Here is a 24,760-nt window from a genome sequence, read left to right on the forward strand (position 1 = left end):
GTCAGAAATAGCGTGGCCAGCAGGACCAGGGAGTACCCCCCGTACTCAGCACCGGTGAGGCCGCACCTCGGATCCTGTGTTCAGTTTTGGGCCCCTCACTACGAGAAAGACACTGAGGTGCTGGAGTGTGTCCAGAGAAGGGCACTGGAGCTGGTGAAGGGCCCAGAGCACAAGTCTTATGATTAGAAGCTGAGGGAACTGGGGTTGTTTAGCCTGGAGAAAAGGAGACTGAGGGGAGACCTTGTCACTCTCTACAACTACCTGAAAGGAGGCTGTAGCAAGGTGAGTGTCAGTCTCTTCTCCCAAGTAACAAGCAAGAGGATGAGAGGAAATGGCCTCAAGTTATACCAGGGGAGGTTTAGATTGGGTATTGGGAAAAAATTACTCACTGAAAGGGTTATCAAGCACTGGAACAGGCTGCCCAGGGAAGTGTTTGAGTCACCATCCCTGGAGGTATTTAAAAGACATAAAGACATGGTGCTTAGGGATGTGGTTTAGTGGTGGACTTGGCAGTGTTAGTTAACAGTTGGACTTGATGATCTTAACGGTCTTTTAGAACCTAAATGATTCTATGATTCTATGTTCCCTTTCCTCTGCTGGATGGCTGTGTCCACCCTAAAGACCCTGCAAGGAACCCAGATTGATCTTTAACCATTGCAATCCAGAACCTGGGCTAGCAGCTGAGAGGAGTCCTCTTTCACACCATTCTCCAGAGGTCAGGTCCGTGCCTCCAAGGCTCAGCCCAAACCCTCTCCTATTTCCTTTCACTGTGCCCATTAGAGATGAACCCCAAATCAGCTTTGTAAGCCACGGCTTGCCCCCAACCCAGGCAGTGCTACTGCCATTGGCCAAAGGAGCTGCCCTCCTTGCCAGGGCATTGGGGTCCTTTTCCTGTCTCCACCCGACTGACTGCCATAAGAAGCATCCTTTAGTACTGTGTGGTGGTTATTTATGTGGAGCTGGGGTTTTTGGATTCTTTTTTTTCACTTCCAGGTGAATAGTAAAATGATTTGTAGTTGCTTTCCTTTGCACCCCAAGGTTTCCCTCCTCCTCCCAGTCTAGCTTCTAGACCTAATCAATCAGACCGCCTTAATTGGTGCTTCACTGCAGTCACCCACCCTCCAAAACAGAGCGAGGAGAAAAATGCAAGGTTACACATTGCGTTGCCCTTACGCTGCCACCACTGCACTTCACGCGTGCCCGGGGAGAGCAGGTCCTGCCGGCGTCCCAGTGCCTCTCCCCATCGCACCCACCTCTGGCTGGAAAGGGAGATCGTGGCAGCGGCCTCATGGCGCCAGGAGTGAGACCGGTTGTCAAAGCCAGCCAGCTTGCCCCAGCGCTTGGGGATGATCAGGGATCTCCGTACGATCAATCGCTTCCCATCTCTATTATTTTTTTATAAATACGAACATTTGAAATCTCTCGTTCTTCCATAAGAGTTATGGAAATGCACAATGTGCTTTTATCACGCGCATCCTCTACCAGGTGCAATAACCTCCCCTAGCCCATGGTTGTCCCGGGCTTTGGCCATTGCTGTCAGCAAGTCAGAGAGGATCCTGCTGTGGGGACAGCCTCCTGCTTTCAAGAACCGTGTAGCAAATATACAGTGGAAGAGCCAATTCAGATTTCAGTCCATGGTAAGCAAAGCCTGTTATAATGCTGAAGGCCGACAGGGAGCTGTGTTTTATTTTTCCCCGTGAATTATCTATTACAAAACTCTGACTTTCTTCAAGCTCCCCATTATGCCTATATCATTCCTCCATAAATCTCTCAGTCTAATACAGAGGAAAATTTTTTATTGTCTGTATATAGTATATATAAATAAAAATATATAAATTATATATATACACAAATTTATGTCTTGTTTTACAAACAAGAAAGATTAAATATATTAATCTTAATATCCAACCTAGCATTTTTGTCTTTTTTAAAGAACTTTGTGGAAATGTGGCTATTCTTAGCTGTACGAAACAGTTCACAAGCAAAACCCCCTATTTTTGTTGCTATAGAAATGCACGTATCTCCGTACTGGAAGGTCACAGCTTAAGGACTCCACAACATTGCTGGACTCCACAGCAGCTAAGTGCCAGGCTATGAAGGTTTGAATAATAGAGGAATAATAGAGGTTTGAAATTAACTGTTTGACTTGGCACAGTTTTATGTTGTTAGTGGGCATTTTGGTTTAATTCCTCTCCGGGAGGGGAACACCTCCAGCAGCACTCAGCCCATCGCTGCTGGCACTGGGTACTGCAGCTATGCTGGGGAAAGGGTCATCCTCCTGGTGCCTGCAGGACACTCTCCTGCCCCTAAAGCAGGGGAGAACCAAGACATGCTTTAACGCCAGCTCTGTTAGTAAACTCCTGCCTGATCCCTTTCAGATGAGCCGAGTTGGGCACCCACTGACCAGCTCCAGTGCGTGTTTTCAGCCAAGCCACAGCCTCTGCCTGGGAAGAGGTGACGGCATGGGACCTGCCAGCCCTGGCCTGATGGTTCTGCTGCCCGGGAGGACTGCTCTGGTGTGTCTCCAGGGAAAAGCCCGGCAAAAGCATAATGCCAGACCTGGGGAGAAATCTAAGCGAGGCAAACAGTTTCCTAGCTACAGGTGATGTGTTCAATATCCCGTTCCCTCTGGGGACCTTTTGCCTGGCACAATGAACTGCTCTCTTTATCAGGGAGGAATGCATTGATGTGTGCCCTCTACATGCCCCAAAGCCTCCAGGAACTATAAAAGCCAAGTCTGATAAAGATCCAACACAAAAAACTTAGGAACTGGGTCATTCTTTGTATGGGGGCTGAATGTGTTGTCTAAAGCTAAAACAGCAGCAGTCGAGACTCACAGACGTTCTCTGTGCCTCCAGGCTTGTTATTTTAATCTGCATCACACCATTTCCCGTGGTGAACTAACTAACGATGACACTGAATGGGACAAACCCTACCTATTTATAAAGCTGGGTATGGATCAAAAAAAACGGAAAAGCCAAGAGGTTTTCTAACAACCCCCAGAGCCTGAAAATATTATTGTCAGCAGGCAGTTTAATCAGCAGTTTCAGAGTCAATGCTTAGTACCATCTAGTGGGCAATCAGCACCTCGTCAGTAAGGAATTATTTCTCCACACCATGCTGTTATTATTTGTACAGTGGCAATAGGTGCTCCAGGATCAGTCAAATGTCCCTGTGTGAAGGGAGGAGCTATATTAACATACTCGAGAACGATGATGAAGCCCTGCCTTTACTATTGTTGTTGTACTCATCTTTTACGTGCTGTCCCTGCGACCTCACTCTGTTGGGCACTTGTAAACACTCTTAAAGAAATGATCCAGGTAAAATGTTGTTGTTAATACTTTTGAATCACAGATTTTTCCAAAAAAATGCATCTCAGTTACACAGCATCGAGAACTAAAAGTAGGTATTTTTCTTTTTCCAAATATAGTTCCCCCTTCACTGTCCATCTGGTTTGTCTACCTGCAGACTGCCTTGTTCTCACTTAGCATCAGCATTTCTTCAGATCGAAGCCATTGTCCCCAAGCAAGTTAAAGCAAAGTATACCATTCTCGAAAAAGCACAATATTGTTTTGCAGGTGTGTGTGCATAAAGATAAATCAATTTTTCTCCATCCTCTGCCACCAGAGCAATCTGCCCGAGCATGGCAGGTTGTGTTCGCCTGCCCTTTAGCACCCTCTCAGAGCAACACCAGCTGTAACTGCCCTTCTCATACTGGTTTCACCCTGAATTTTTTTGCTGTAGTGTTACAGCTGACACAGATTTCCTCCATGGCCTTCACAGCTCCCATGAGGATTGCTCAGCCACAACATGCATTTGTGACCATCCGATGTCATTACACTCCCATTGTCTGCTCCCTCCTTTAATCTTCTCTAAATTATGTCCACTCCCAAGGAGTCCTCATTAGGGCTCTATCCATATGGATAGAAAAGGAACAAAAATTGGGTAATCGCTTGTCCCTCTAATACAAGTGAGAAAAACATAAGACCTGACTTTCAGGGGTTAAAGTATCAAAAGCAGGAGCTGGAAAATTAGCAGATCTCAAGCAGTAGTCCCAAGATGGGTTTGGATAAAATTGCTTGTGTCTCTGTGGACTTTGCCGATCATTGTCAGCTGGAGAAAACAACTGGGAACCATGGTTTAAAGCACTTTGAACACTAATCCCCATAGTGTAGCAGCTGCATTCTCCTGTCCAGATTTCCATCCTCTCCAAGGTCCTGGCAACACTACACAGGAACTGCAGCAGCCCCAGATACAACAGCAGGATGAGCTGAATAGCTGGGACCCACTGCTGCTTTCATCACGCTCAAGGGAGCTGACAGTCAAATAGAAATGAGTAATGTCTAAATTTTATCCTCATTTACAGCACAGTGTCTGGATTCCTGTGTAAAACATCCTAACAAATTCCTCACGCAGGCAGACACAGTGGAGCTGGCTGGGACATCCACGGCTTTAAGTGGACACGAGAGAAGTCTGCTAGGGAAGGCAGGTATATCAGCTTATTTACGTCGCCCAGCCTTATTTAGTATATATGAAAACAGTCCATACACATGATAGGAAACTTTTCCAAAGGTTTTTGTGCCAGGCTATGTAATTCCATGTCAAGGCATGAGCAGATGAGGAACCTGCCCATGTCTCATCCCACTGCAGCTGCCACACAATCTTCCAGCCCAGCCGAGATGGTGCCCCTTGCTGTTACCTGCCCCCCGGATAAAGAGTGAACAGGAAGGGTGCTTTTGCAGCTGGACTATAAAGACATTAAAAAGATAGCATGCTGTGTTCAAAGTGGCAGAAATCCCAGTGCTGCCTCTCTGAGGTTAGCTGCACATGCCAAGGGCTGGGGAGAGACGAAAGGGCTGGGGACATGCACCAGGTCTATACGCAGGGTCCAGTACACTTTTTAACACCACTAAATCCCACTTTTGAAAAACACCTTGGAAATACTCCTGAATCTAATGAATATTCACCGCTTCCTAGAGCAACAGGACTCCATCCTCATACTTTTAATTGCTCCTTAGAAAGGCACAATAAAAATGCTGAGTAGAAAGATCAGAAACACAAAGGGACCAGTCAGGATCCTTTAAAGAGCTCTTCATCCCTAAATCTGTATTGTTTCTAGTGGAGACTTGAAAACACCATTTATTTCCTTTTCCTGACAAATGGTGTGCTTTTTCCTGGTGGGTATGCTCTGGTTCAGCTACATCCTGTGTAACTGGGGGAGCATTTACAGTGCTGTGGGTGAGCTTCATTCCTAAACACAGCCCGTCCGACCCAGTGAGACATCTGTGATAAAGTGATCTTCTCTACAATGGAAAGAGTAAGGGGTTCTTGTAGACTGTAAAAATTCAAACCGAGATGGTTCTTACTCCATCCAAGTGGCTTTGAGTAGCACAGAAATTATCTAAAAATAATCCCTGCAAAACAAATGACGGTGGCAGAGAAGCGGACAGAAAGCGAACGGCTGGTAGAGCTGCTCCCACAAGCGACTGCTGTTTTTTCCACTCCCACACAGAAAAGCCTCGGGTCTCTGAAGTGTGCAGTGAGAGTCCAGGGGGAGCAAAATCCAGAGTCCGAGCCCTGGAGATGCAGCCCTTCCTCACCTCCCACCCCTCCTACACTCTGAATTTGTTTGAGCCTCTGCTTCCCTGTTGGCCTACCACTCCTTGTTGTCCTCACACCATTTTGAGGCCTCCCACGCCTCTTTATCACACACTTCTCTTTCTGCTTCCTTCCCCTTTTCAGCCTTTCGGCCTCCCAACCCTTCCCGGCCTCTACTTTTCTTCTGGCCTCCGCGGCCGCTCTGACCAATCGCAGGCCAGGCGGTCAGGCAACCACCAACCGCAGGCCTACCCCTGCCCTTCGCCCCACCCCCTGGCGGGGCCCGCGAGCAGCCGGACACGCCTCCATTGCCGAGGCTCTCGGCGGGGCGGGAGGGCGGCACCTCCTGGACACGCCCACCGCCCTTCGCGCCACAGCGGGGGGCGGGCAGGGCCCCGCCCCCTGGCCGCCGCGCAACCAATGGGACGCGCGAGGAGGCGTGTCTGTGGGCGCGGGGAGCCTATAAAGGGCCGGGGGGGGGGGGGGCGGGAAGGGGTAAGATGGCGGGGGCGGGGGCGTGCTGGTTGTTCACGCTTGTCGCCGCCATCACGGCCACCATGGAGGTTTGCGGCGGGAGCTCGCACCGGCGCCTGTCCCAGAAGATCACCGGCCGCCTCGGCCCGGAGCTGGGCAAGGTGGCCCTCGCACTGGAGATGCGCCCTTTCGCAACCCGGCCCCCACCCTGGCCTCTTTCAGTTCTACTTTTCTTTTGGCCTACCACCCCTTTTCGGGCTTAACTTTTTCTTAGCCTCTACTTTCCTATTCATCCTCCCACCCCTTCTCCACCAACACTTCTCTTTATGCCTTCCCACCACTTTTTAGCCTCCACTTGTTTTCTAGCTTCTGCTTTTCTTCCACCAAGGCAAAGGGCAGAGCCTTGTGTTACTCTATCAAATGCCATTCATTAACAGAACCGGCTAAGAGGCAATGATGCAGTCACAGAAAGGAAAAAAAAAAAAAGGCAGCCCTCAGCTTGTAACCTTTCCTGTGGAAATGTACTCTTGATTTAGTGGCTGGTGGTAATTGAGTGACAATTGTATGCAGGAAGGTGCCAACAGAGGGACAAGGGCTACTTGTATTGATTGACATCACCATGAAATTTGATGGCTTAAAACTTCCTGAAAAATATATTCTCAGGCCATGAAATACAAAGGTATTTCTGGTTAAATGCATCTCCATAGAACCAAGTAAATAGGATTTCTTGCCATTCATGTGGTTTCAGGTTCTCCTAAGTTGGACAGTTACTTACTTCAAAGTTTCCAAAACATGAGGGAACACTGCAGCTCAGGCTATGAGCTTGTTCTTTCTGCTACCATGAGCCAACTCCTGCTTGTCTGCATTGTAAACCACAAGAAAATTAAATAAAATTCTTCAGATTGGAAGTTGATATTTTATTATATTTTGCTTTCATAATGAAGCAAGCCAACTGGAATTAAGTGCTTTAATTCTGAATAAGAGTGTCTACCTAAGAGTTAAGACACTCCAGTGCACTTTCACATCCAAACTTCATTTAGGTTGTGATAATTTTCCTGAGCATCCTTTGACAGACAATCTGAGTTGCAGGCTAATGGTTTTCAACCATGCTGTCTCTCCCATTTAGGCAAAGAACCAGATAAACATTTTCTTCTTCAAAGCTGGTTCTCCTTGTCCTTTCTTCAGTTAATGGCAATGCAAGCTGCTAGGAGACAAGCTATGGCTGTGGAACCTCATGAGCAAGCTTTTTGGCTTTGTTTAACTAAGACTTTGGTGCATTAAGAGCTTCTTAATCAAATCTCTAAGATTATCCTGTTCTAAGAGCTTGGCTAGTGATAGTGATAAATCATTAAGGTCAGTGGACTTTTGTCCTCATACCCAAAGTGCTGTCTAACCTACAAAGACATTGTGGTAGCTGAAACACTGAAAGGTAGCAGGGACTTTTCTCAGGTGGCACTCGTGGCCATTAAATGCTGCTGTGAGGAGTGCAAGGCAGCAAGATGACACTGAGCTGGAGAGACTGCAAGCAGCCACAGCACCCAGCCCCTGCCTCTGTTTGCCTTGGAGGAAAAGAAGGTGTCATCCACCTCTGCAAAATCATTCCTCCTGGGGGGCAGCTTCTGCCAGCTCCCTGGGGCTCCTGAATGATGCGTGGCCTCTAGATCAGAAAGTCAAAAAAAAAAGTCTTTGATTTTACACATGAAAGGTTGCCAGTCCCTGGTTTACAGGATTAGGGATCTTCGGTCAGATTTTTCACTCCTGCAAATCCCATCTCTGTGACCCCAGGAGGAAACTGATAGGCATGCTACTTCAGAAGTCCTGTGTAGGGGAAACTCATACATAGTTTGTCAGTGAGAGGCATAATTCACATGTTTTAATGTACCTTCTGCTGCCTTCAGCCTCAGGTTCCTAGTGCCTGGTTCATGAATAAACTAGGAGGGGACAGGATGTTGGGGCACAGAAGTCACTCATTCTGCATGCAAGAGAAGGGAGAAAACTGAATTCAAACCAAGGCTGAAGCAAGTGTTTCAAAACCAGAAACAAGTATTTGGGGGACTGGAAAGAAATTATCCACCTTCCAAATTCTTCAATAGAAGCAACAAACCTTCTGTAGTTTGTGTTTTGCAAGGAGGAGAGGCCCTGGAGTTCTTTTTAGTTATTTTTAGACTACGTAGCTTTATCACTGAAAAGTATGTACAGAACAGCCATTGCAAACTTCCAGTTATCCTGGACTATCATTTGAAAAAAATGCTGTGAACTCTGAAAGGCCCATATAAGAATGCCAACAGAATTGCTAGATTTTTTTAGGTGTCCTCCAGACAAAAGTACGGGAGTCATTAGTAGGGAATGGTTACAATGATGTGAATTTTGTTCAAGAATATGGCCGCTAGCAATTCGGGAGGTATCCACAAATTCCATCACTTGAATCACCGGGTAGCCATCTGACAGTGAAGTTTTTTTTGGTGTTATTAAGATGAGCAATGTTTAGCAACAAATTAGAAGCAAAGGGCTGTATTCTTCCTTTTCCATTCCTTGGATTTGCTGTATGTCACAGCATTTCACAAGCTGCTACAGTTACATCAAAAAAAATCAAAATTACCATATATTGATATTCCAGTTCCCATCAATTGTAAGTATGAGAATAAATATCTATTTTAATCCAGATGAATTCCAAGTTTAATGTCACCCTACAAAGAGTTTCTAGAAAACCTCCTCCAAGTATAATGTTGTAATCAACAGTTTACTGGCGTTTGGGGATAGTGACAGCAGCATTTTGGGCCAGGATAATTGCAAGATGAAATAAAATGTGCCCAGACTCTGTGAATTGTGAACTATTTCTTCTGGTTGAATTCTCAAGAACTCAAAGCAATAACATCAATGCTAAGTTCATTGCAGAAGTTTGTTATCCATGAGACAGTCAAGTAAAACGAGTAGGAATTACATGACTGCAAATTTTGAATAACCTGTTTGTGGCTTATTTTGTATATTTAAAAACCTTTAAACACAATGTTTATTTTTGCAAAAGCTAAATTAATCTGTGTAATGTAATCACATACAGGCTGAAAGTTCACAGGAGGCTAATTACAGAATTAGGTATAAAACTCTGACTATAAATGCAAAAAAACCCTCAGAAATTAAACTAAATGGCTGGTTAAAATAGTACCCAAACGGGTTTTAACAATGATCCAGAAGACAGAAAAAACCACCTCTGTATTTGCAATTCAGAGCGTCCACCACAATTATGATTTTTTTTTTTTAATCTCAAAACATGGCCAAAGGCTATTTACAACATAAAAATAAATAGCAGAAAGTGTTGCTGCAAATTCCGAGGCCAAGTGCAGAAAATGTTGATTGCAGCTATCATGGCATTTTTTCTCAATGGGTTTGCAGTCATACTGGCTATATATGTGAGAAGTCAATGCCTCTTTGCACATAAAGCCCACTACCATCATTTCACTTTTGAAATGGGATCAGCTCACAGATCAGGCAAAGAGACTGAGCACAGCGTACATGAAGAAAAGAGCAAAGAAAATCAATTATTAGTGTTTTTGTAGACTAGAAGTTTGCAAGACAAAAAAGCAAAAAGTTTATCTTCACGTGAAGAAGATAAGCACTATCCTTCAAAAATTCTAAACTTGCTCCAACTGGATAATGTTGACACATCATCCCACCCCAGCCTTGTGAGCTCATGGCCAGGGACCAGTTGCAGCCGCCGGGCGCGGCGCGGCCAGCCTGGGCACGGCCGATCAGGCAGCAGAGCGCCTGTTTGCCCTGCTGTCCTTGACTCTGCGCAGCCTTCATCCGGGGCGCCTGGGCTTCTGTTTGCACTGGAAAAGCTGCCATTTCTCTTAATGAGAACCTCTTTGCTGTGAAAATCTGAGAGAAGTGTGAAATGGTGTGAGCCCTGCCCGCTGCAGGGCATCACCACGGCGGGTGCTCTGCAGGCCGTCACCTCACAGCTCAGGGTGTTGCGGGCAGGTAGCGATGGCACGGCCTGAGCTGGGGGGGAACCCCACAGCCCGTGACCGTAGGCACAACGCCGCAAGACACCGAGTCAGTGGCGGCCGTGGGAGAGGCAGCGGGTGGTGGGATGGCGAGGCGACAGCTGCGTGGCGGGACGGCAAGGTGATGGCTGTGTGGTGCTGCCCGCCGTGCAGCGGGCTGACGCCTGTGCAGTGTGACACAGCGGTACAGCAGCCGGGCAAGGTGACACCATACTGCGTTACGCCGGGGTACTGCAGCCCGGCGAGGTGACGCCGGCTTGGCGCACGGCAGGCCCCGGCAGCCCGCGGCGGCAGAGGAGGGAGGCAGCGGGTGCAGGCACGCCGGCATGCTGAGGTAACCCCGGCCCGCTGCCGCGGGGCTCCGCACCCAGCGGGGCCGGAGACTGGCGGGGCGGGCGGACACCGCGCCCTGTAGCGAGAGCGGGGCCATTTTCTCTCCCGGGGCCTCCTCTGAGGGAGGGGAGCCATCATGGCCGCCGGGAGGGGGCCGAGTGCCAATCACGGGACCGACAAACCCCGTCCATTCCCCCCCCCCCCCCCAGGGCCACGTGGGGCAGGGCCGCCGGCCAGGTCCGGGTGCAGCCGCTCTGACCAATCGCAGGCCAGGCCTTCAGTCAACCACCAATCGCAGGCCTCTCCCTGCCCTTCGCCCCACCCCCTGGCGGGGCCCGCGAGCAGCCGGACACGCCTCTATTGCCAAGGCTCTCGGCGGGGCGGGAGGGCGGCACCTCCTAGCCACGCCCACCGCCCTTCGCGCCATTGCGGGGGGCGGGCAGGGCCCCCCCTCCCTGGCCGCCGCGCAGCCAATGGGACGTGCAAGGAGGCGTGTCTGTGGGCGCGGGGAGCCTATAAAGGGCCGGGGCGGCGGGCGGGAAGGGGTAAGATGGCGGAGTAGGCGCGGGGCGGCGTGGCGCGTGCTCGCTGTGCCGCGTCCCCGCGCAGGAGGCGGGCGGGTCCCCGCGCGGCAGCCGGTTGCGGTGCGAGGCGGAGCGGGGCGGACGGCGAGGAGAGCGGCGGCGCCGCCATCATGCCCAACATCAAGATCTTCAGCGGGAGCTCGCACCAGGACCTGTCCCAGAAGATCGCCGACCGCCTCGGCCTGGAGCTGGGCAAGGTGGTCACGAAGAAGTTCAGCAATCAGGAGACATGGTGAGGCGGGGGCGGGGCCGCACTACAGCTCCCGGCGGGCCGCGGGGCTCTGTGGCGATGGGGGTACCCCCCGGCCGCCACGCAGGGGCTGCTGGGATTTGTAGTGCGGGGCACGGGGTGGGCCCTGCGGCCGGGCTCAGCCCTGCGGGAGCAGCGGCGCGGCGTGGGGCCGCGCTCCGAGACCTCCGCCGAGCGTGGGCCACTGCTGGGCCGCGGATCTCCAGCGCATTCCGCCCTGCCGCCGCGGCCGGGTCTCCCCCCCGGGCGCCCTTCAGCCAAGGGGCCGCCATGCAGCGCCGCCGACTCCGCTTGAGCATCTCCCCGCCCGCAGCCCGTTTTTATGGGGCAGCGCGGTGATCGTGGCGCCGGGCCGGGGTTTACCGAGCGCTGGGTGAGAGGGAACGTAAATAACGGGCCCGGTAAAGCGTGACACCTCTGGGTAGCGGTGGAACCCCGGGGAGGGCCAGTGGTGGGCTTCCGGCCGGGGAGAGGCCGGGGCTGCGGTGCAATCCGGTGGGCTCCCGGCGGTGCTGAGCCGTGTACCGGCGGCTGAACGGCCCCGGCGTTGCCTCCAGCGGCCTCCGCTGCCAAGCGTCGGGCTCCCGTGCGGGATGTGCCACGGCGCGCCGGGCTTCGGACCCCCGGGTTTGGGATTTCCACCTCCCCTCGGGGGGTGCGGGGCTCCTACAGCTGCGGGAACGGGTTTGTGCTCCCCCACCGCTGTGGCAGAGCTTGGAGCAGCAGAATTCACCGGCTGGACCTTGCCCCCGCCACCCCAAAAGGTAGGAGTGGGTGGGAATGCACCTTCTGGGGCTTCACCCTCATTGATTAGCTTCTTCCTCACTTCATCTAGATTGTGAGGCTTGACAGTGCTTAGCATGTAGCTGGTGTCTTTAAACTACTCTGAAGAGCATCTGAGACTTAATGGTATAGCTAAAATTATTCAGGAAAGATAAAAGGCTGACACCACCGTGCAGCCCATGATGCAGTTACTGTCTGTGTTCCCTCCAAGCTCTGAAACTTACGATTCATCTTGTTTTCTGTCTCTATGCTTTACAAGTCTTGCTGCCATCCTATTTGAAGAAGCTAAAAGAAAGGAGAGGCTGAAAAGTATTCAGAGCTCTTAAAGTTTGATTTAGAGAAGTACACTGAGCATGTATACACCACACAGTAGAATACAAAGAACCTTGAAGGATTGCTCCAACCCATTTATTTCTTTTGGCAAGAGTAATTTTTTTCAGGAGAATCCAGGATGTACATGTGACATAGAATATTATGTTTCGATTGCAGGGGTATTGATTGTAAATGAAAACTTCAGAGGTAGTACAAAGAGTGGTAGAGGAGAGTTGTAAAAATAATCTATTTGATTTACAGCCATTGCCATAGTGCTGTTCTCATTGCTCTCTTAACTGCTCTTATCCATCCAGTTGTTAGCCAGCAGGTTATGTCGGCAGGTAATGTGACTTTAAGACCTAACAGACATCTTATTTACCCTAATAAACTGATAACAGATGCTTCCCAGAAGAAGTAAGATTGTTTTAGCAGAATAGTTAATTGATCCTTTTGTACAATAGATGTCTTGAATCAGTTTAATACTAGACTGTTAGTAAGTACAGCTGGAGATGACACTAACTACTGTTAATTTAGACCCCTAGCAGAAAGTTTTCATGCTGGCTGAAATTCTTCATGAGAGATTGGTGTATGCTGTAAGTCAGTGTGCAATAAAGATGACAGCAGCTTGCTGATGGATATTGAGCAGTAAGAGTATGAATACCTAGGGGTCATCAAAAACATGTTGAGGAGAATCAGAGAATGAAATGCTAAAGTTACCCTAAGGTGCTTTATAAATTAAGCCATTAGGAGTGGGTTGAGTGATTGTCTGTCTGCTTGTTGCTAGAGTTTGGTGTGACAGCAGTCTGCAGAGGGGGTGAGCATCTCCAGTGCAAGAAGAAACTGGAGCTTTGTTTTGAAATAGACTGACTTCTGGTTCCTTCAAAATCTGTGGCAGACTTCTCTACACTGAAATATTGAAAGTATTTAGTAGTTAATCCATTCCTACAAAAGGCCTTATGCACGACTGTCCTGTGTGAAACCTCAAATCTAAGACCACTGCTTGCTTTCTTTCCAGCTCTGCCTCTAGTGCAGGTACCTGTCTTGATACATGTGCTGAAGCTGGCAGTTTGCTGCTGGCAAACAGGACCTTTGGCTTGTATTCAGTCTCTTCATCAGCAGGGATTAGTGTGCATTACATCCAGGAAGAAATTAACCCCAAAAACCTTTCCAAAGTGAAGTGCTGGAGGGCTTCTCTGTTAGAGCCAGTGAATATGCTGCAGCTGACAGCTACCTTCTGGTAGCAGTTTGTTTCCTTTGTACACTGGTTGTACTTCTGATTCAGAGGGAACGAGCCCTGTTTCTGGGTTGTTAACATGCTTGGCTTGTGTTGAGATTGAGAGTGCATGCTGAATGCTTTTAGCATTACTGACTGAACCATTAAATTTGATCAGTGAGCGATGTGAAATAGTTACTGTGCAAATAAGCAGCGGTGTTCCTGGTCAGCACCCTTGATTATATGACAGTTACCCACAGACCCTTGGGAGTGCAATCCCTTGGTTGCTCTGCAGGCGCATGTAATGGCTGTGTTTAAAACTGTATTTGAATACAACTCTCCTGTCCTCATCTGTTCCCAGTGTGGAAATAGGCGAGAGTGTACGTGGGGAGGATGTCTACATTGTACAGAGTGGCTGTGGTGAAATCAATGACAATCTGATGGAGCTCCTTATCATGATAAATGCCTGTAAGATTGCCTCAGCCAGCAGAGTCACAGCTGTCATACCCTGCTTTCCTTATGCTCGGCAGGACAAAAAGGACAAGGTAAGGGATGTGGTAAAGGTTTCTGTTGGGAAGATGAATGCACGCCTTGAAAGTCCTGACTGCTGGATAGGGATTAGATGAAGTTGAATATGTAAAGGAGGAGGTAGAATTTATTTTAATTTCTTTAAACCCCAGGGCAGTGGACTGCATATTTATCTTTTCATAAAGATCTAGTTCTTCTTGAAAATACTCTAAGCTGTAATCACCAGTTGATGAAAAGATGCAATGTTAATGAGTACTTCTTTTAGTAACTGCTTGTGAATCATTGCCTAAAAGTGGAAGACTGATGTCTTGATGAAGGAGTTGAACTTGTCTTAAATAGTGTTTTTTCCTGTACCAGAGTCGAGCTCCCATCTCTGCCAAGCTGGTTGCAAACATGCTGTCTGTGGCAGGTGCAGATCATATAATTACCATGGACTTGCATGCATCTCAGATTCAGGTAGGAGCTAAAATTGGGGAAGTACTTACCTGTTCCAATCTGGGCCTCTTTACTGCCTTACAGGCTTTCCAGCAATTTGCTTTTTTTTTTTAGCAACAGCAGTGATCAGGACTTGGGAACGTGGGACTGGAAGGGGCTTGTAGAATCAGTTCAGAAGAGGGTGGGTAACAAGCTTATCTGTAAATGAAATTATAGCTGTTCTTGATCAGACTAAGCACATTGAGTCCTGTGTAAGTGGATGTTGGGCTAGTAAATGATCTGTGCAACTGCATTGCCACACGGTGACACTGTGTTCTTAACTGGTCCTTCAAGGAATTTGAGCTGGAGAATGACTTTATCAAGAGTGTTCTTAAATATTGAGCAGAACTTTCTGATATTCATTGAATTGTTAGGGAGAAGTGAGCAGTGCTGTGTTTGACATGATGGTTGATAATGCTGCCCTGAGGTCAGCTCTGCGTCAGGGTGTACCAGTGCAGCAACTTGTGAGGATTTGGTTGACCAAGACAGTGATCTGATAGCTTGATGCTGACAAGATGGGCAATCCCACTTGTATCCATTTATTGCCAGCCTTCCACATCTGTTGGCTTTGGTTCTGTCCCAAGTTGCTGGTGAATTGAAAGCTATTCGTGGGTTTTGCTGTCTTAGTGAACAGAATAGTCTTGCAGAACAATTGAAATCTTGACCAGAGCTGTGTCAGAGAAGTAGCAAGAGCATATACAAGGGAGAGGAGGAACAGCAAGCTGTTAAATTCAGTCTTGTTTCTTTCTGCCTTGAGTGAGTGCTCTGAGAAACCAACTCGGTGCAACTGAGATGTGTAGAAGAGGGGAGGTTACCTATTGTATTGTTGCAAACACTGAGTCCAGAAGAGTAAGATATCTACTGCCTGGTGAAGTAGGTGGACTGGCTGTCATTTTAACAGTTGAAAATTCAGCCTTTAACACTTCATATAATTACTACCAGTATAATTTGCCCCAAAATACTTGTCAGATGAAAAAAATCTAGGGGGGTACAACTGACAATACTTACAGAAAGATCATGAAATAGAAGAACAGAGCCCATGGGGTATGCCTCTTCCTTAAGAGGCTTGGAGCTGTGATGTGTGCCATAGGGTTGACCCTTTACCAGCAGCAATGGCCAAGATTTGATTGAACAGTTGGGTTTGTGTATATAAGCTTTTGGCATCTGGCTCATTTCACCCTGGCTCTTGTTGCTGAGTGCAGAAGGAATGATGGTAGGAAGGATCTGTTACCCCTATACCTTGAAGTATTCTTCTAGAGTAGTTGCCCCCACTCACCTGCCTGTTACTGCCTGCCACGATTAACTTCTGGCCTTTGAGGTTTACCTGGAGGAGTCTGCTGGGTCAGTGTAAAGCTGTGGAACCAGCTGCATTAGTTTAAAAACAGATGTTATTCAAGCCTTTTTCATAGGTTTCCTGTAGATGCAAACATTGTAGGAAATGAGCTTTAAAGGTTGACTTTGTAAACAGACAGCTAGCTGCTCTGAAAATTAGTACATTTGGTTTTCTGTACCCCCTTAGGATAGAACTAGTTCCATGTTGTGAAGGTGTCGGATGTGAAGTGTTGTTTATGCTGCTAAACTATTTCGGACTCTAAAGACTTATTACATTACTATTCTGTGTATCCCAAAGGCTACTTACTGCCCTTGCATTAAGGGAAGTAGAAAAGAAAGTTGAAAGCAGTGGAAAGGCGGTGGCTGCATGTCTGATCATATTGAAGCCTTCTTCCAGCTGTTTTTGGAATGTGACCTTCAGCTACATCTGTTCCTGTCTTCCTTGCAGGGTTTTTTTGATATCCCTGTTGATAACTTGTATGCTGAGCCTGCTGTACTGAAATGGATCAAAGAGAATATTGCAGAGTGGAAGAACTGCACCATTGTTTCACCAGATGCTGGTGGAGCCAAGAGGTAAGCTGTCAGACAGCTAGCTTGAGGTAGTGCTTCTGTAGCTACTTGAATTCCTGAGACTTTTGACCTTACTCTTAAGACATGTTTCCCCTGCCTGTCTTCTGTAAGACAGTCCGTGGCAACTAGTGAAGAGTGGTCAGATATTCTTCCTAGGGAATGTTTAGAAGGTTTCTTGGGCTACAGGGAGAATTAAATAGCTTCTAGAATTACAGCTGCATAGGTACGAATTGCACAATTGCTAAATTCCTTGGACTAGAACAAGTTTTTGTAGAAGGGTAATTATGCAGCTCATACCCCTTTGCCAAGACAAGGTTACTGCTGCTGGTTAATGATACATTTTATCCAGACTGTTTTCTTTGCAGTATTAAGCTTAGTCTATTGTGGCATTTGCTTACTCTGTTACTCTTGGTTTTAATATCTAGCTGGGACTTAAGCCTGCTGCTACTCTCTCTTCCCTGTGAGCAAGGAAGATAAATGGTTTCTTTCCAAAATGCAGCAGCACATGTTATAGCACATTTCTACTTTGATAGCCTGACAATCTCCCATCTTTCAGCAGATAAACATGCCAGTTTGTGGGCAGTTCAGAATGTTCTCAGGTGCTTATTAGGAGAAACTAGGCTGTTCCTTGATGCTTCTGTATAAGGGCTACAAGAGAACAGCAAAGGGATGCAGTTGTATTCTTTAATCCAGGACTGTCGTGCCAGAATGCTGGTACATGTTGACCTGATTCACATCACACTTTAGCATGTTTAAGCTGTTACAAACAGCCAATAGATATGACTGCTTCAGGTTGCTGTATGTCTTCCTGTAGCTTTGTTGGGGTCCATGTATTGGACAAGACATTTTGTATATTCAGGTACTTCTGTAGCTTGTTGCATAATGCAGTATATAAAATGGCAAGGCAGCCAGGTATAATCTGACTCTTGGAGAAAAAAACCTCTTCAAAAGCCACTTAAACTGAAACATGATGATCTTAACTGGTACAGTATTTTATGGAGATATTGCAAAACTAAATACTTTAGTAAACAGCTTAGTTTAACAATCGTATGTAGGACTCCCAGGGTGATGCATCTGGTCTACTAGGAGGCTAGGAGTCTACTTGTCTCAAGCACAGAATTTTAGGGGAATGTGAGTTTTGTTCCTTCTCAGTCTTAATGCTTTTAAACTCTTTACTATTCGGCAATATCAATATATAAAGTTTAGGTCCCCCTGGTAAGGTTGTTCTGTGGTCACTTAAAGTAGATGTGAGGTGGTGGGCTTACATTTCTTGGATGTATACTCCTGCTACTGTCCTTGTGCCAGAACTTGTATGCATGACAATTGAATGCTTATATGAGTGCCAGTAGATCCCTGTCGTAGCATAACTTAAACCTTTCCAGTGTAGTAGTTTACAACCTCCCAAGCATTCTGATCGCTTCAAGTTTGCCAAACTTGCTGGTTAAGGTTTGTTTTGAGCTTTAAATGCAAATTAATTTACAGTGGTCAGGATGAAAGCCTGTTTTGTCTTAATCAAGTTGCTGTCATCAGGAGAGATTAGATCAGAGATTGCAGTTTAACTGCTTGAAAGGAAACTAAGGTGGCAGGGTGTCTTCTATTAATTGCTTGGGAGCAGTAACAGATACGGTGACAGCTTCTCTTACTGCAGTGGCAGTCTGTGCTTAGTGGTTTTAAGATATTTGAGTGAAGCTGTTGTGTGGAGTTAAGTGTTGTTTGGAAACTGTTCTCTCTTCAGAGTGACCTCCATTGCAGATCGATTGAATGTAGACTTCGCCCTCATTCACAAGGAGCGCAAGAAGGCCAACGAAGTGGATCGCATGGTGCTGGTGGGTGATGTGAAAGACAGAGTGGCCATTCTGGTAGATGATATGGCAGACACATGTGGTACCATCTGTCATGCTGCAGACAAGTGAGTAGGGCTGACTGATTCTTTCCTAAATCAGAAACCTATTGTTAGTGAGCACTATGTAATAAGTTAATCAGACTTATTTGCATGTCAGGTTTCAAAGTAACATACAGTTTCTTGATTATCTATCTCATGTCATACAAAATAAGTAAAAAGCCTAGTTAAAGTTCTCACAGTGGGAATAGCTAGAAGACAATAGTGTCTTTTTTATTTGAAAAATATTTGTGTTGAAAGTATGTCTTTCACTAGACCATCACTGACTATGCTAGGTAGAACTAAATGCTCTCTGGTCATACATCTGAATGTCTATTAGAAGTAAGCTTTTCAAGCCTTCTGCGCTAGAAACCACCAGCATATACAACACTCGGTATTAAATATCTGCTTCCTTGTGTTGGCAGAAGTCACAGAAGGTGATTTGTACGATCTGGTCCAAATGTCCCAGGGCTAAGAACATTATTTTTTTATATAGTGTACTTCGCTTGTGGTGGATTTTGTGGTACTTGTTAAACTGTTTTCTTCCCCCAAATCAATAGTGGGCTGGAGGAGGGGAATCAAAGGTAGCCTGTCCCCTAAGCAGATGGTATTGTCTCCTTTCATGCTTACCATATGCCCTCCACTAATGCCATTTTAATACTTGCTAAGAAATTCTCATTCTTCTCCTTTTTACCCACTTGTAGGCTTGTGTCAGCTGGAGCCACCAAAGTTTATGCCATCTTAACTCATGGGATCTTTTCTGGGCCAGCAATTTCTCGGATCAATAATGCCTGTTTTGAGGCAGTTGTAGTCACAAACACAATACCCCAGGAGGATAAGATGAAGCAGTGCCCTAAAATACAGGTGAGCATCTACTTTGTCTTCTGTCACTCCTGTGGGGTGCTAACACTTGTCTGTCTTGGTGGGAAAACCCCATAATGTTGTCTAGTGTTTACAACGGTTTCATTGGTACTGAAATCAGTGTCCATATTGACTAATCCTTTTGTTCCTGTTGCTGTGGGATAACTGACCTGTTACACTGATAAAGTGAAGCTTCTAATCCAGTTCATATTAACCAGTTAATTTCAGTACATTTTTTTTAGGGCTTGTGTTACCTAGATCAGATCACTGGCCTGATGGGGCCATGATGTAAGCAACCAGTTGTATCTGTACACGTTGGAGGAGTGGTATGCTGATGACATGTAATACTGAAGCAGAAGTAAATAGGAACTTCTGAAGTTGGTAATCCCAGCTTCAGTTATGTATCTATCTCCTAATGCCCGGCCCTTTAAGCAGAGTGTCTCTTCCTTTTGTGAAGCAAAGTAGGCCTGGTCTGGTGAAGGTGAGTGCTTTCTGTCTGGTCATAATAGCAGCACAGGTGAGCTGGAGAGGGAGTGCAGTCTTGTCCCACAGACATGTCTTGCTGGTTTGACTAAGAGCAGTTGACACAGCTCCACAGTACAATGTTCAGATATTTGCAAAAGATAAGTAAACCCCCTTTGCCATCCATATGAAAGCTAAAAGCTGGTCTTTTAATGCTTCTATTTCTTGGGTTTTGTGTTTAGGAAAAGCACTGTGGCATTTTGTTTCCCAAGCTGAGGCTGACTTTCCAGGAATAAAAAAAATTGGCTCTATAACTTGAGCTAGGCAGCACTTGAGGATTTCCTGTGTTAATGGATAGCTGTAAGTTGCAGCTTTACCTGAGCATTCAGGTATAATAGATTCATCAGAAGCTTCAGCTATTGCTATAACATACACACAGCCAAGGACATCCTAAATACTAGCTTCACAGCATAGGTATATACAACACAGGCATTTGGAGAAGTTCTGGAAAGTGAGTGGCATTGCTAAGACTCAGCTAGTACTGTTGTGTGTGTAGCAGGTTACCCAGTACTAGGGTTCTGGTGAAAAGGAAGCTCAACTGGTTGAAGCTGCACTTAATTTTAAGCTGCTTTTGGAAGTAAGTCAAGCTGATTGCAAACTGCTGTTGGGTTGCATTTTTTTTCAACAATAACTTCTGGATGATATTCCTGCAACTGAGCACATCTGAAAGATGTCTGATGCTTCCAAGTTCTTTCCGAGCTCCACACTACAGTTAATGTAGGCAAAATGTTAAACTGGTAATCAGTATGTAAATATCTGTAGCCAAAAATTACAGTAGAGTAGTTTTTCAGGCTGTCACTTTACACCTCATTCTTTTATACTAACATCTGATGTTCAGTGTTGATAAATACAGAATTAAAGGATTTGTCATAAGTCTCATGCCGCATCTGCTCTGCAGCTCTTAAGTTTATCTTTCCTTGCTTAGGAAGCAAACTATCCAGAAAGAAAATGTTAAATATGAATTTCACTTAGTTTCCTTAATGCACCATGAACATGGTGCTTCTTATTGAGATGACATATATCAAAATGCTTTAGCTGCTGGGGTTCAGAGCTAGAGTTTTGAGACTTGATTTTTCCCTTCTGTTAACTGGATTATCCCACCAGGTGGAGCCAGCACTGACTGGGAGCTGAGCTGCAGCACAGTAGCTTCATCTTTCTTAAACTGCTGGTAGTGATGTTAAAGCTTCGTGACTCAAGGGGAAGTGATCTGATCTTGATTTAGACTCCCCTAACTTCTCTGCAACCTACACAAAGTGAATAAGATAGTCCTAGGGTAAACAGACTGAGCTTAGGGAGTCTCAGCAAAGAAGGGTGACAGTAGAACTGTCATCCTAACAAAGATCATCAGTGAAATAATTTTTGCAGTGCTATATGTAGAATATCTTCATAATAGGGAATTAAATCCCAATCCTGTGTAGAAGTCATTTGTCTGCATCTGGCATGTTACAAATTTGAGTGATGAGTTTACTTTTTCAGTTCTCCAGGCTTGATGTCTCTTGTCAGTGACGCTGATGCATCTCTCTTCCCCTCCAGGTGATTGACATCTCAATGATCCTTGCAGAGGCCATCAGGAGGACTCATAATGGGGAATCTGTCTCCTACCTATTCAGCCATGTCCCTTTATAACAGATGCCAGCTGCTGCTTGTATGGCTTTTTTTTTAAAACCAAAAGTTGTTCAGCTTGTTGTAAAGTTCAGTAGAAGACTCTGCTTGTTCCAGTGCAGTTCTCCACAGCTCCTCCTGCTTAAGTCAGGCTTACTGGCTCTGATCCCAACACTGGGAGGCTGGCGGGGGAAGTTCATCTCTAACACTCCAACTCCACCAGCAACTCTGTGCATTGGGGCTCATCAGTAGTATTGACTCAGTTCTGCAGATCTGTGGAGAGCAGGACTGACACATGGCTAATTGCCACAATTATTTTGATGGGGAGGGGGGTGGGGAAGGGAGAGGGAGAGGGTTTGCCTGTGAGCAGGGTTAGATGATCTGGCATGTGCACCCTAAATTGTTTGGGAAGTAGAGCTCCTAGGACATGTTGGTCTGGATCTGCAGCAAGAGCCTAAGAGACTGCTGTCTGTCTGTCTTACCACTCTAGACATGACAAGCCCTTGAAGAGCAATGGGGAAGGCTTGTATCTTGGCCAAGCTTGACCCTCAGTGAAGCCCTGTGGGACACCTGGGAGGTGGTTCTGCTACAGCTTCCTCCCATGAAAGGAGATCAGTGTAGCTTGCAAACTTGAATTCATCTTAATTATTGATGAAATTAAATGCCCTTTAGCATGCTACACAGCAAAGTGAAGGTGAGAGCATAGTCTGTGCAGTACTGCCTTGCTGTGTTAACTTGCAAGTGTTAAGGTGCATCCTGGACAAGCATTCTTCTCCCTCTTATGTGAGGACTCATGGTGGTTATGTGCTTTAGTTTCTAGTGTATGCTAAAACCAGTTCCTCAGTTTCACAGCTTACTGTTAGCCTTGCTAGTGATTAGAGGACTGCTGTCATGTACTATAGCTGCACCTTGACTTGCTGTGCAAATCCCTGATCCTTTTTTATCGGTACACTAGTACTAGTAAACTGAGCCTCTTATCCTGTAGGAGCTTGGTTGTTGCACCTAGCAAGTGCCTGCTCAGACGCTGGGGTGACCTAATACATAACAGCTTTGTGCCCAGCTGTCTTAGCCTCTTGTTGCCTGCAATCCTGTTGTCCTTTAAGATACTGACACATTCTGGTTGCTTGTCCTGGTCAGTGTCTTGAAAGTGTTGCTCCTTGCAAAAGATCTTAAACCAAGGAGCATATAGGAGGTTGCAGGACTAAAAATCTGAAGAAGCCATTGGAGTGGGTCTGATGCTGCTAATGTGTGCTTATGGCAGTGGGTTAAAGAGGCTGGTGTTACATAGTACTGGGAAAACTGTAGATCTAACATCAACCTGACAGGCAACAAAGTGCCTGTAAGAAAAATACCAAAACTAGAGCTGGCTGAGGCTCCTGGATGTAATAAGTATCATCTGAAACTTGAATACTTAGTAACTGTACCAGACAATCATAAGGTAAACTGTTAAGTCTCTCCTGGACTCTTATGGGATTATAGACCAAGCTGGTTTATGCTCTGGTTTTTATAAGCACTCCTCTTTTATTTGTGTTTTGAGCTGGAGGAAAGGAAAAGGGGAAAAGAAGGAACTTGAAATTACTTACTAGAGTAACCAGCATGTCTTTGAGAGGCTAGGGGCTGGGGTATAAGCAAAATTACTTGCAAGACTTGATTAAGACCTAGGGAAGTACTTCTTTAGTTGTGCCTTTTACTGAAGACTTCTCTCCCTTCCTAGAACTCCTGTCCTGTGGCAATGTTAACACTTCTATTACAGTGTAGTTCTTTTCTTTTTTTATAAGAATTGGTGTTTGTCTGGAAAGTGTGTGTCTCTTGCTTCTTTGCTTTGCATCCTGCACTGAGCTCTACCAAGAGTCTGATTCCTGCCTCCTGTATTGGCGTCCCTGCTGCTGCCTTGCCAATGCCCTGAAAGCCAAGAGCCAGGACATCGGAGCAGCGGTGTGAGGATTTTCAGCAGCATTTGTGTTTAAACTTAAGACCTGATGAAGGAATTAAACTTTTATTTAAAAACCATGGCCTCTGCCTATAAATGCTTCTAAAAACCTTACAAAGGTGATGTGCATCTTCGGAGTTAAGTCACTTGCAAGGTAGATCATGAAGTAATGGTATTTGGAAGTGACCTTGGAAGGTCATGTGGTTTTAACCCTCTTGCAGCAGGGCTGACCAAGGTTCAGCTTGGCTGGGCTCACATTGCATGGAAGAAAAAGCTTGGCACCAAGCTACTTCTCTTGGTGAGTAGTGGCTTTTGTCTGTATCTCTTTTCCAGGACTTAATTGTTAGAGCTGGTAGTGCAGTTTCTCTTGTATGGTTCAATTATGTATCTGAGCAGATCTACTCAGGTAGGGGAAAACCTCAATAGTTTAGCAAGCATGAGTGAATTACTAAGTATCCTGCACAAAGCTAATGATCATAGGAAGCAGGATTATCTCCTGAGAAGCACTTGCTCTAACTAAACCATGATCGTTTCCTGTTGCATAATGTAGACTGAGAAAGAAGTTAGAAGGATGAGATGGCAGGTCTAGAGAAAGGTCTTTGGCCTTACAATAGACTTCCAGGCCTAGATCAAGCATTGCTTGAGGAAACACAACCATGGCCTCGGGTAGATTTTTTGCTGAGGATCAGTACTGTCATTCATCTGTTTAAAATGCATTTCAGTACTGGTCAATGAATAAGTGAACTGTGTAATTTTTTTTTTCTTCAAATAGCAGGGAATGTGATGTGGTAATGACTGAACCTATTTGTAGGCAGATTGTGACTGACTGACTGGAAGTGACTGTTGTGCTATTAGAGTAAGTGTGGCTGCATTTAATACCTGCATGTAGTAGAATTAAAGCACTTCTCCCTGTCCCAGACAGCCATGGATGTAGTACCAGGCAGCTGTGGGAAGAGTCCCTTCACTGCAGTGTAGGCTGGGAAGAAACCAGCACCTGAGGTGTGAATGGCAGGAAGCCAAGTTCCTCTAATGTCCTCCCAAGTTTGGGAGTGATAGGGGGATGCTCATCCGTTAGCCCAGATGAGTTCTGCTCCAGCAGCATCAGCCATGCTGTTGTGCTACCCTGAGCTACCTGCTGTAGTGGATGTGGTTCTCCAGCCTGTCCTGGAGAGCTGCTGGAGTGAGTACAAAGCATGCAGGGTGCTCTGGAGGTGAATTGTGTGGTGTCTTCTTAGGCTCTCTTCACAGCTGCTGAAGAAAGACCATAAAATACAAGTCATTACTTTCCCAGGAGAAAATCCCAAGTGAGTAATTTGCGGTGCTTTTATAGTTGGTGAGCTGGAAGAGCAGGACAGCTACAGCAGCTCACTGCCACAGACAGCTGGAGCATGGCTGCAGGTGTGCTGGCACTGGTGGCAGTAGGTATCTCATGTCTGCCTGATGCAGAAGGGAACACATCAATAAAAAATCCTGTGTCAACCCAGCTTACCAGCCTGGGTAGCTGAAGCTAA

The 24,760-nt window shown here is 46.3% G+C and overlaps 1 protein-coding gene across 1 annotated transcript; it reads left to right on the forward strand.

Annotated features, from left to right (window-relative positions):
- The first annotated feature begins 10,934 nt into the window (after window positions 1-10,934).
- PRPS1 (phosphoribosyl pyrophosphate synthetase 1) lies at window positions 10,935-23,326 on the forward strand. Its single transcript, XM_042807144.1, has 7 exons — window positions 10,935-11,225; window positions 13,913-14,096; window positions 14,437-14,535; window positions 16,334-16,458; window positions 18,191-18,364; window positions 19,039-19,198; window positions 21,251-23,326. Exons 1-7 carry the CDS (start codon window positions 11,104-11,106, stop codon window positions 21,341-21,343), a joined length of 957 nt encoding a protein of 318 aa, XP_042663078.1. The 5' UTR covers window positions 10,935-11,103; the 3' UTR covers window positions 21,344-23,326.
- The last annotated feature ends 1,434 nt before the right edge of the window (window positions 23,327-24,760 follow it).

Source organism: Tyto alba, unplaced genomic scaffold (assembly GCF_018691265.1).
Source record: "Tyto alba isolate M040663 unplaced genomic scaffold, T.alba_DEE_v4.0 Super-Scaffold_5, whole genome shotgun sequence".
In the NCBI taxonomy this organism is placed as follows: Eukaryota; Metazoa; Chordata; class Aves; order Strigiformes; family Tytonidae; genus Tyto; species Tyto alba.